The 13060-nt window shown below is 40.5% G+C and overlaps 1 protein-coding gene across 15 annotated transcripts in view; it reads right to left on the bottom strand.

Annotated features, from left to right (window-relative positions):
• The window catches only part of dync1i1a (dynein cytoplasmic 1 intermediate chain 1a), a 66037-nt gene that overhangs the window by 12160 nt on the left and 40817 nt on the right, over positions 1 to 13060 (bottom strand). For all 15 annotated transcript variants that reach the window (XR_013095352.1, XM_076879494.1, XM_076879501.1 and 12 more), the window contains 4 exons: positions 9300 to 9446; positions 7312 to 7425; positions 7024 to 7157; positions 6602 to 6746 (listed from right to left, as the gene is read on the bottom strand). Coding sequence is in view for 14 of the 15 variants with exons in the window: in XM_076879494.1 (XP_076735609.1) it covers positions 6602 to 6746; positions 7024 to 7157; positions 7312 to 7425; positions 9300 to 9446 (540 nt within the window). In the remaining variant the exon portion in view is untranslated. The remainder of the gene's footprint in view (positions 1 to 6601; positions 6747 to 7023; positions 7158 to 7311; positions 7426 to 9299; positions 9447 to 13060) is intronic.

Here is a 13060-nt window from a genome sequence, read left to right as displayed (position 1 = left end):
AAATTCCCACACCAGACAGGTTCCCACACCTTTCTGTGATATAAAAAAGGTCACGATCTTTTGCTGATCAAAAACTCAGATATGTAATACAAACCCCATGTGTCCCACATAGGGTCAGTACAGCTTAATATGTGTGAAAAAAAAAAAAAAAACCTTTTCCCAAGCTGACTGTTAAGATTCAAGAAGCATACAAACTACATTCCTTGCAGGTAGAGTGGGAGGAGTGGAAGAGAGGAGACAGGCTGGCTAGAACAGCAAATGAAAGAATGCAGTCTCTCCCTTTCTCTCTCTTCCTGCTCCTTTCTCTCCATCACCTTTACTCCCTCACTCTACGGCAGATCTGAGAGCGCGCACTCGCATACACTCGCACACAAACACAAACAAACTGAGCCAAGCCAATTTCAAGGCTCGATTGAACCTGTTTTCCAGCCGGCAGGATGACAGCAGAGGTCATTTTTCTCCATCTCGCAGTTCCAGCGTTCGATCGAAGTCGTACCTGTTTATGTTCTCTCTCTCTCGCTTACTTGTTCTTATTTTCAGGGTTTTATGACAGCCGGTTACACTGCACGTGTGATTTTATCGAGATAATCAGTCTTGAAGCAAAACACCTCTGTTTCCCATTCAAGGTAACTTTCTGAAATTTGTCCTATGTGTCATTTGGCCGTGACTCAAAGTAATGAATAAACCTGGAAGACAAAATAAGATGAATAAAGCCCTCTCGGTATTATACTGGGTACTCATAATGTAAACTACTATTTTGTCTATATCTACCAATTTTAAGGAAGATAATTTAGGTGAATAAGTCTTTAAACTAATCTTTAAATGAAGCTTAATCCTTGTGGCGCCACACATGAAGTAACTGGATGTCATTATCTTTTCTGTGCTGAAAAGCTGCAGAGCCTTGACAAGCCTGAAAACCAACACTGAAAAACTGGGCACTGATATTTAGCATCACAGTGAAGCAATGACAAAAAATGAGAACCTAATGCAAGTTAAGCATTCAATCATTTGGATATCGTTGCCAAAAATGCAGGCACCACCTTGGCATTAATAATAAAATATCAAATTGCATTAACTGTCTCGGAAATCAAAATGTCAAGGAGGAAGCCGTTCTCTCAGAAAACATCTCATCACGCAGCCATCCATAGGGATCCAAAACACTCATCTCAGCAGCAGCCAGTCATATAATTTCACCGCTTCTATCCTCGCTGCATTTGCATCTCAAAAATCGCACTAGTTTGATAGTTTTAATAAACATGCGCCCCAAGGGAATGGAGATACTGTCCTTAAATGAGAAATTCTTCCTTCATGCGCTGTGCTGCAAGATCCCAACCAAAACGTTTTTTCTCCTGACATACGCTTGACCATGTCATGGTCAAGATGACCTGCTAAAATTCAAAGTGAGCACAACTGTCTCAACTGGGTTTGCAGAGGATGGTCTGAAAAAGAGAAAGTATTCAGTGAGCAGCAGTTCTGTGAGTGAAAATGGCTTGTTGATGGCAGTGGTCAGTGGAGAATGGCCAGACTGCTTTGAGCTGATAGGAAGGAACGATGTGTCGCAAAGCTTGAACTTAACGCTGCACTCAAAAGACCTTTGGGATGTGGTGACATGGGAGATTCATATCATGGATGTGCAGACACAAATTTGTCGTAACTGCGTGGTGCTGTCATGTCAGTATAGACCAAAATGTCTCAGGGCGTTTCCAGCAGTGTTTTGAATCAATGCCACAAAGAATTAAGACAGTTTTGAAGGTAAAAGGGGGTCAAACCTGGTGGTAACAAGCTGTAACTAATGAAGTGACGAGTCAGCGCATCTACAGATGTTCACCTGAAATATTATAAACGCTCGCTAACAATCATCTGACCCGACAGGGACGCAGGCCTTTGATTACCTTCTTAAGAACAGCAACAGTGGAGTAATTGTGCTCCATCCAATCATTTCATAGATGCTGGTTTTGGGGTCAAGCGTGCAAGGTGGTTCAAGTTATGCACAATCATAAACCCACTCCCAGCGGTCGCGACATCTTCACACTCTGGCCGACTCAGAATGGTTTCACTAACCACAATATTTGCACCGCTGAGTGTAAAAACATACGCAGACGTCTGTAGGACGGCCTTTTTGAACCGTGAGGGCAAACGCACGTGAATGCAGAGGAAATTTGCTGCAAACGTGCATGCACGCGTGTGTTCAAAACAGTTTGTGATGCTTATGATTGGAGGGCTGAAGGCAAACCTCGAGGGGATTTTAGGCAAGCAAAGGCAGCTTGCTTAAGGTGTACCATGAGGCATGTGTGGTGTGTCTGTATTTACACACACACGCACACTCAGGTATTCCTCCTGCCCACACACAAATATGGGTTATGTGGGATAAGAGACAGACACACATTCCTGTGGTGACCCTCAAAGGAAAGGGAATTCCCAAATCCTGAAAAATAACACACTCTTCTGATGAAAATCCACAGAAATTTTTTAATATGTGTCACGGGACCCGCTGCACAAGACTTATGGACTGGCTGCATGCTAACATGGGCTAAAAGTCATCAGAGTGCTTTATTGGCTGTCACAGCCAAGAATGAAAACTGTAACTGGATCCTGCATAAAGCTGATATGCAATATGAATTATGTATTTTTACTACACCAAGGAGGTATGCCTCTGATTTTGGGCTGTACACGATATCACCCTATGCATGTATGTATCATGATAACCTCTGTAATTCAAAATTAGCATAAATTTTTACTACTAACCATTAACTGATTAATAGTAAAAACTGATTGTCACATTTTCTTTTGTTATTTGCACCTCAGCTTTAATTCATATTCCTAATATCAATCTTCTTTTAACCTCTTGGATCGTTCAGGCCTCAGATAGCCTTCATCAGGAACACACACACACGTTTAAAACGTTTCATTTTAATGCTGACCCTGACTACTCTCACCTTACCGCTTTTTGTGATTACATTCAGCAAGCCATTTATCAGCTAAGGTCTCGTAAACAACCAGTCTGTGATGCCCTGGCAACCACTGGTCATTAAGGAAAAACATATTCCCTGACTGGTTAGTGAGAAGTGAAATTGGTTGCAAAAAGCTTTGGATTGCGAGTGTTTGTAGAGAAGTTGGTGTCTTCCATGCAAATTACAGGCAACTGTAACAATTTGCTAGCTATCTCTACTATTTATACAATCAGCTAGCAAATTCAGTCACTAGCCATAAGCTAGTAGCCAGAAACATTGCCTAAGATAACAATTTCCAACAATCATTCATAATAATAATTCTAGCTAGCTAATTAAGCTATTATCCATCATGTTTCTGGCTTTATTGTTAGTGAATGACATCCCAACTCACCCATTAGTTCCAGTACTTCTACTACTAGCGATAACTTTAGCTAGCTAATGTAACCTTATTTTCATTTTTTGACCATTAGCAGTTTTAATTATTCATACCCTCAAATTTATACATTGTACATTTCTACAGCTTTACTGTTTCTAATCAAGCCACTCATCATAATCATATTTAAATTCTACTTAACATTTTTCATATTAGTTGTGGCTAATTGTTCCATTTACCCTGTGGTTACTACATGAGTATCCATTTCCTACACCTTTCTGTGCAATATGTCATATACACCTAAGCCAAAACTTCTGTTTCACCACCACAGCAGTGTCCTTTCACTGTATTAGCCGAGATTTTTATTTTATTTTTTTTTATTCACCAGCCTTACTCTGACAGAAATAGTGGCTGTTTGCTTTTTACCGCTTCTGAAATGCTGCCAAATGGAATTCATAACACTGGTTTGAAAGGAGAACAACAGCACTGAGAGGATGAGGTCACTCAAAACCAGCGAGAGGAGGAGCGCCCACCTTTAGAGTGGGTCTGACTTAGGTTCACTAAGTGTGCCTGCAGACAGCAGCCAGCACTATCCCATCAGTGCATTTGTGTTTTGCAGTGATAGTTGAGTAGGAGGGACACCCACACATACAAACAAGGGACTTTCACACATGTACACCCAGGACAAACCAGAAAAACACACACACACGTCAGATTAGGTGCAACAAGCAAGCCTTAAATAAAAAAAAAAAACAGATCCTACGCTGTCTCTCAGCAAAATATTTCTACGGAAACTTGAACAACAGCTGACAGTCTCTTTGTAAGTGCAAGTATTTGTAGTTTCATTTAAATCAAATCAAATCAAATCACTTTTATTGTCACATCACATGTGCAGGCACACTGGCACAGCACATGCGAGTGAAATTCTTGTGTGCGAGCCCCACAAGCAACAGAGATGTGCAAACACAACAACACAAACGAGCAAAATACAAGAATGGCCAACCTGAAACTAATAAATATATGTACAATATATAATAGTGTATGCATTTCTGGATGTGTATACTAAATATTTTCCTACGTGTGTGTGTGTGTGTGTGTGTGTGTGTGTGTATATACACATTTTTACAAATTAAATAGTAAAAAAAAAAAAAAAAAAATTAATAATAATAATAATAATAATAATAATAATAATAATAATAAAATATATAAAATATACAGAGTTGAATATGTGCAAAACAAGTGGCATTTATATACAGTGTGGAGTGCATAATGTTGAATAATGGACTACTGGAAGATTAACTAACTATAATTACACTTATAATAGGTCTTATTACTTGAAGTAAGCTAAGAATCGTGTGTGGAGCTGTTTGTGCTCTTGTGACTTTTGCCATTGGAGGCACACATTTCTCTGAAGCAATGTAGATATTTGACATCTGTAATACTAGTGGTTCACCTGCTGTCTCCAAAGAAAGAGCAGGTTAACTGGCTCTTACTAGAAACAGAGCGCAGCCTAAGAGGAAATTGCTTGACAGGCTGAAACCAGGTAATAATAATAATGATGATGGTTACTGATGATTAACACAGACTGTATATATAAGATGGATGCAGGCACAGCGATGTCACCCACTGGTTTTGGACTCTGTATTTTAAAGCTTCAATGTTAGTGTTTTGGCTGCTGCCATGCTGTTTTTTCAAAGCCAGAGGTAACGTTAGCAGCTAACATTAGCTTAACAAGTGGTTACATCCATAAACCCTACCGGTGCAATGCACAGGCGCACGTGCGGTTTTCTGAAGAAGGAAGTTTTCATAGGACTACATCCATAACTCAGTAGAACCACCTTTAACAGCAATAATGTGGACTAATTGTTTTCTGTGTGACTTTATCAGTCTCTCACATCATTATGGAGGAATTCTGGCCCATCCTTCTTTATAGTGTTGCTTCAGTTAATTGAGGTTTGGATGGATTCAATCAGGTGGACATCTGGACTTTGGGTCATTGCAATACCTTGATTTTGGTGTAGCTGCAGACAGATGGCCTCATATTTGACTCTAGAATACTTTGGTACACAAAGGACTTCATGGTCGAATGAATGACTGCAAGGTGCCCAGCCTAAATCATGCCTCCACCACCGTCCTTGACTGTTGGTATGAGATGTTTGTGCTGATATGCTATGTTTGGTTTTAATACCAAACATATTCACTTTGGTCTCAACTGTAGAGGTGTTGCTCTTGGGTGTGCTTGGGGTGAGATATACACCAGTTGAAGATTGTAACACTGTATTAACACATGAATGGTTCAGAGCAGCAAATTGTCTATAAGCTAATTATTGCTTTGTATTAGCCTAATTAAAGAGGATCATTTTACTCAACAAAACGGATGCATAAATTCATTTTGATTTGCTGTATCACAGAACATCCATCAGATAATCGAAAACTCACCAACAGTGCCGACACAGTGAAAAGGTCTGGTTCCAAGACTCACCGTGGTAGGCAGTAGTCATATCAATGGAGATGTACTCAGTTACACAAACTCCATTACTCAGGTCGAGTCTCTATATCTTAAATGTGAAATCTATGGGAATGGAGTCCCTTTTGGAGCACGCCTCGAGTGGCACCTAAAGGAACTGCAATTTTTTCCACTTCTGTGTTGGGATCATGTTTCACCTCCAGAGGCTGCTTCTTGTTTGACCTGAACACTTTGATCGTCCCCAATTTGATGTTTTGAAGCTGGAGGTGAACAGCGAGTGGTGGCTCTGTCTGAGACACAGTGATAATACACGATCGTACAGTATCACAAAGTAGGTCTTCCTAAAACGTATCCCAATTTACATCGGGGGCATAATTTACCAAATCAACACTATGTTATATTAACATAAGAGCTGAAAGTACAAATTAGAACATAAACTCATAAATGAAGTTATAAATGAAGTGAGCTCATAGACTGCAGATTTTCAATGTTATTAGCTCTGGAGGCTAAAACCATCCTTATATACAGTCTGTAGTTAGCAGTGAATACTTTCCCTACAAACGCACACACACAGAGTACCCATATACGCACAATAACAGCTTATTCAAACATATATGTAGAGAAACACACAAGTTGTACGAGACCTCTCTACTCAACCTTCCCTCTTCACTAGTTCATTCTCTCTCCCTCTCAGGATCTGCTTAAAAACCTCTTGGAGGTCACAATCAACCCCCCGCACAACCTTTCTTTCTCCACATCCCCTCTCTCTCGCTCCCTCACACACACTAACACACACCTCCCACATTGTACCTTGGTGCTCCAGAGTTTGACGGTCCAGTCGAACGAGGACGTGATAAAGAGGTGGGAAAAGTCGACGGTGCCCACCGCGCTGTGACAGCTGATGCCTGTGACGGGCCCCTGGTGGCCCTCAAACATCTCACAGATACCTGCCTTACTGGAGAGGGAAAACGCACAAGGCAACATCTGGAACTGCGACCATTAGCCCAAAATTCCCTCCAAAAGAGGGAGAACTTCATTTGTAATCACATTTTAAGTTTTAAGTTACTTAAATGTAATCTAATTTAGGGACAATCATCCTCTTAAACTTTGCTAATGTTATAATTCTAATATTCTATAATTATAAATTATATGAGCACTGTTTCATATTCAGCAGACGTTTGGTGAACTTTAATGCATATCTGTGTTTAAGAATACATGTTTCATTAACCAACCTGCCATGTCTGGATGCAGTGTACACAGTGCCCTCCTCGCTCCCGACCACATAGTTGTTAACGTCTCCCGTGGGGAAGGCCATGCATGTCACTGCCACGGGTTTGGATTTATTGTACACCAGTTCCATGGTCTCCTACACACATTATATTAGAGTGGATATAGCATAAACCTGCATTTTTACAACAAAACAGCATTAGTGAGTGAAAAAAAAGTTGTTGTTTTTTTTAAAATGCTGCTGGCAGGTTGTGTGGACTGCTTCACTAATGTGCGGTAAGAGTTTTGTGTACCTGAGGCTGGGAGAGCATGTCCAGACTCCAGGAGCACATCCTGCCGTCTGTGGACACGGTGATCAGGTTGTTGGCGTTCTGTGTGCCGACCACATTCACGCAGTACACTGGGTGCTAGACAAACACACACGATCATACGCAGAGACAAACAAATGGATTTGGGTGAAGATTTACCCGTGCACAATACAAAAAAGCTGTTATCAACTGTAGTATAATTACAACAACATCGTTTAGGATAATACATTGTGATCACATTATAGTTCTTAATTATTAGCCTCTTTGAACTGAAGCATAACAATTTCTCTTGTACAAAAAATAGCTGAAACAGTCCTAATTGTAGCAGGCTGTCAGCAGCATCACCATGTCATTAATTGTGATATTCCACTATTTATGAAACGAATAAACATTGTCCTGTAATGATCACATGTTTTTTTCCCCTTTAGCACATGATGTCATTAGATGCTTTTTGGGGCCAAGAGATGCAGACAGCTCACATGCCAGTGTGCATTCGTCCTTTTAAATCACCCTACGTTTCAGACATGTGCTGCTGTTCAAATCCACGAGTGTGTGAAGCCATTATATCATTACTGAGCAGTAATTGATTTGTGCGCCGGGTCGCACAAAGAATCCATTCAGCAATCAGCACCATGCTAGCATGCTGTACCCACTAACGGGAGAGTGGCAGCCTCATTATTAGAGCCCGCAGCCCGTTTAAAGCTACAGTATGGATGGCATGTAACAATGTGTGTGTCTACTGTAGCTGTGATTATAAACAAGCTGGGTTCTTAAGATATCGTTAGTTTATATTCAACAGTAATTTGCTATAGCTGAACTGAGCTGCTCTTTCAGTTATGTCTTGCTTTTATCAAGTTTATGTCTAAGTGCAGACAGACCCAAGAATACAGATTATCATATAAAAATCATTCAGTGTAATTGGTGCAATCAAAATCTTTTTATCATATTCATACGTCTGAATTTTTGGATTAAAAAAAAGTGTTTATCTGCTTTTTTTCCCCATGTTGGCCTAAGTGTATTTCAACACTTTTAACCAAATTAACAATTTAGTTTTCAGTCACGTGACTCACACAGAGCTCTGAAGAGCAAAACACGGTTCCAACAACCCTCCACTAAAATTAATTTTCAATCAAAGAACATTTAAATGACCTCTCAAAAGAAGATTAATGGAAATTGGGCACTTTTGATCCACATACAGAATCCACTGCAATATTTTAATCACTAGAGAACAATTACGTCCCTGCTGGAGATCCATTTTAGCAGTTTCTTGTTGTGAATGCTCTTTGTTGCACTGCCGTCAGGATAAGAGTGTACAATAATACACTTTTAACAGACCGCTATTTGTAATTTGGATCTCAGGTCTTTCATTTAGGAGGTGAAGAACAAGAAGATCACAGTTTACAAAGCAATAGTGAGTGCTAATTAGCTAAAATGACCTAGCTTATCACTCTTAGCTGTTTGTGTCAGGATCATCATACTCGGGGAAAAGATTATCAATGCACATGGCAGCAGATCTGCGATGCTTGCTGATTTATCACAGATTGCATGTAATTGCCAACTTGACCCCATCTGAAGGCCGCTACACAAAAAACCATAAATCCACTGCACACGGTGGCACTAATTTTGGTCGTGGCACAGCCTTGAGCAAGGGTTTTCCCTAGTTTGATTATACTGTGAATGGCTGTAGAGAAGGATGGATTGGTGCAATGTAACTACTCTATGATTTAAGGAGCTATCCAGAATTTTGGGTAAACAATCCTGCTAAAAAATAACTGTTAAATACTGAAACTGTTCTGCCTTCCAGGTTTTAATAATGATGTGTCATCGCAGGAAAACTACACAGTAAGGAAAGTAATAAATAATCTCCTGCAGACGTATTGCTGTTAATATCACAATTCTAATTGTAAAGCAGAGATAAACCTTTACATACTGTATGATAAATGTATCATACTGACAGTTTAAATCATCCTTACAGTGTGTGCAGCAGCAGACAGAGGGGTCCTCTGGACAGGGGTCCGGCGATGACTGCGATTATCCCACAGGACTATCTGTCCTGAGTACGTCCCCCCCACCACCAGGTTGGGATGAAACCTGGCAAAGCCCACAGACACCACCGGAGACTAAGGAGAGAAAACGAGAGAGGAGAATTAGGACGCATTACTCAGATTCAATGCTGGTGTTATTTTATGTAACTGACATTATTATGAACTGAATGCAGATGGTAGAAAAGCCCAGAGGAAAAGATATGAACTCAAAACGGTAACACTTGGCTGGGTGCGAGTGAGTGCGAGCAATCAAGACATCGTGATGGGTGGCATACGTGGGGACACAGACGGAGACGGAGATGACGAGTGTGGGCACTGTGAAGGTCCGCTGAGGAGACAAGAATGGGGTGACGCTGGGGTGGAGACCAGACAAAGAGGGAATTGTGGTCCTCCTTCCCTCCCCAGCCGTTTCACATTACAGCATCAAAACCCCAGCAGCCACTGGAGCGCTCACCGTAGGCTCCGTCATGACAAGCGCACCCTTGAACTACCACCCCCCCTAGACGCTGTGTTTATTGAGTTTTGGTTCCTCTTCGGTGCGCATCCCATAAGGGCTTCTGCGTGCAACAGCTAGCTCCCCCTGACCCAGAGCCACTGAAGCTATGAGTTATGAGAAAATTATTTCAGCATCCTGCAGCATAGCGCTACAGGAGGTTAACTGGTGTGATTCACTGACAGATTCATCAGAACCAGTAAAAAAAAAGCATAGTCCTGTTGAGAGGGAAATAATTCACAGGCACGAGAGAGCCAACAGAGCAAAGCTCACAAACACAAATCACAACTAAAAACAGTAAAGCTAGAACAACATGGAGGGTGCATTTCGCAAATGGATCGTTGCCTCATGCAATCGTAGATTTGTAGGAAGGAGCGCTGGTGACAGTTTTAGTGTTCATGAAAACTGTATGTCAGATGTTTTGCTGTTGAAACAGCAGCTCATAGACTGCGTGGAGACAAAACTCTATCAGAATCCTCCAAAACTCATCACTGCATTAACAAGGCAAGACCTAGGATACATCTACAACAGTTTAATTTATAATGATCATATAAATAATCCATAAAAAAATAAACCACAAAGGAATTTGTTGGGTATTGTTCAACCGAGAACAATATAAGTTTGTACAACAGAGACTGTTATAATGCCTTAAAAAGGTGACAACTGCTTCAAGTGAAACTATGTTAAGTTTAGCTAAACAGCAGCCACCGTGGCCACAAGCAGTAATTATGGGATAAAGGTAAATGCTAAACAATAGAAAGTACTCATAATGTCAGTTAGGCTGGCTCAGCCTGCAGGAGTTTTGGCTTTATTTATACCTATTTATGACTATCGTGAACATCTGCCAGGTTGTAGCAGCAAAAATAACGTCTATAAGTGGTAAAAAAGCAACAAAGTACGCTAACTGTTCCTTATCTTATATTGCCGACTTGAATCTAGACAAAGGTGCATTAACCATGACGGTTATACCTGGTTTGTACCTTGGACTCTCATTATAACTCTTAAGTCTCTACATGTTTGATTTTTTTTACAAATTAAAATTTCTGTTATTAGAAAAATGATGAGAGAGGCATGTCATAGACTCCATGTGCCAAGTAAATATACAGTAGTAAAGGTATCATAGTGAAAAACACTAATTGAATGTATTTTGTTTATAGCGTAGAAAGATTCCACTACGTCTGCAGTAGTAAAATGTGCTTATTTTTCACTTCTTTTTTTACTTCTCCCTCTCTCCCCATCCCTTCCACCACACCATGTGCGAAGCAGCCAACTCCAAACCCCAGTTCATTTTGAAAGGAGACTGGAAAACAAACCAAAGGCAAAGAAAACACTTCACGCTCTTTTATTTCTCTTTTCTGTTACTTCTGAGGAGTCACGGCTTCCAGCGGCACGGCTCGGGAGTCACTTCAGATGTCTAGACTCAAAATAAACGAAACTCTGGTGGTAAAAACTAAAGGTGCTTGTCGGCTGGCATGAAGGCTCGATCTGAAAAGTTTATTTACACAGTCTGACAAAAAGGGGATCGAGGCTAGAGGCTTATTAGCATGAATTACTAAGCAAGACTTGACAGCTCGTCCAGGAACATCTAAAGCTGCCTGATTAACAAAAGATCACCGGTGCACTGTATGACATGTTACACGCTGGATTAAGCAATATACAATCATGTGCTTGTGTGTTAACAAATCATCAAAAAAGAGAAAAAAATGTCTGGAATGATGTTTTTGTGCTGAAAAGGCAGCTATTCTCAAGCGCGCGGAGGTTTGTTTCTTGGCTGTGATCACTCTAATGACCCAGAGTTTCTCGGTGACCTTTACCCTCTGTGGTCGTCTCACAGGCTGCTGTTTGAGGTCTGTTCCCCCTCCATCAGACTCCATCAGTGGGCTAATAAACCATAGTCCTGCACCCTTTGTCATCTCCGCACACAAACCCACACACATCCGCTTAACATGCACATGGTTCCACCCCCACAACCATCTGTCTCAAAACTCCAAACAATGTAAGAACTCTTGGATCTGATTTCTTCTTCTATGAAGAAAGGTTTGACAGGGGGAACAGCTAACCTGCCTCGTAAAAGCATCGCTCATCTGAGGTTTTAGTATCTTTGTCAAGGTGGATTAAAATATAAGCAATCTCATTAAATTCACATCTTTCTAGTAAAGACCAAAGCTTCTTTTATTATTTCCGCCAACAAAAATTAAAAAATTAACATGTAATTCCACAAGAATATACAGACAAAAACGTAAAACATCAGTGCCGTCAACACCCTAAATAAACATCTCTACCCCACATGAGTAATGACAAAGAGAAACTAAATCAAATCAAGGAACTCCTCTATTTGATCCATATGTTACTTTCAATCGTAAGCCCTATCAGTGTTCCCATCTTAAGAGGAAAATTCCCGACTAAACTCTGAATCCCCTCTTTGAGAAACCACAGGTTATGCCATCATTCCCCTCATGTGCTGTCAGGCTTAGTGAAAGAGCTACTGAAAATTAGCCCCGCTTTGTCCCAGTAACGCACTATGAGGCGTCTGCCAGCAGCAACTTGGGCTTAAGATTAAAGTCGTTCTCCCTAAATTCTGCTAATCAAATGTCACATCAGCACAAGTTTGAAACTTGTATCCGTTTTAAATCTACTGCATGTAATTAGGCGTTGAAATAAGATCAATTTGCCGCGTGCTACAGTATAAGCAAGTTTATGATTTAAGCTAAATGTGAACTCGTTGATGGAATCTCGATTTCAAAGTCGGAGGAAATTAATGTCTGACTTTATATATTTGAATTATGGGAAGCATGGTTATGTTTTGGCTGGATTTCTGTAATCTTTCTGTAATTCTGTCTACTTTTTATTCATTTTTTTGAATCTTTGTCATCGAGACTCAAAACATGTGTTTTGCATATGTTAAAGGAAAATATTTCAGTGTCTAAACATGACTGCATAAAAGCGGATGTATCAATCTAGTACTGCATTAACGGTCTCAAGTTCTGGGAAACTTAGAGCTCGTTCTGGGAGAGTGTTACTCGTGTAATGGTTTGTAGGGACAATTTACAGATGTCACCAAATGGTGTCACATGCATGCAAATATCAAGTTACTGTTTTGAAAAGAGGACAGCTATGCGGATACAGTCACAGAATTTCTGTGAGTGATTGTGTCTGTTCAAAACAGGAAGTCTGTAGGTTGCAGCTTCTGAACTGA

Source organism: Maylandia zebra, linkage group LG22 (assembly GCF_041146795.1).
Source record: "Maylandia zebra isolate NMK-2024a linkage group LG22, Mzebra_GT3a, whole genome shotgun sequence".
Taxonomy (NCBI): domain Eukaryota; kingdom Metazoa; phylum Chordata; class Actinopteri; order Cichliformes; family Cichlidae; genus Maylandia; species Maylandia zebra.
Note: the sequence above shows the minus strand (reverse complement) of the source record. Positions and strands in the feature narration are given on the sequence as shown.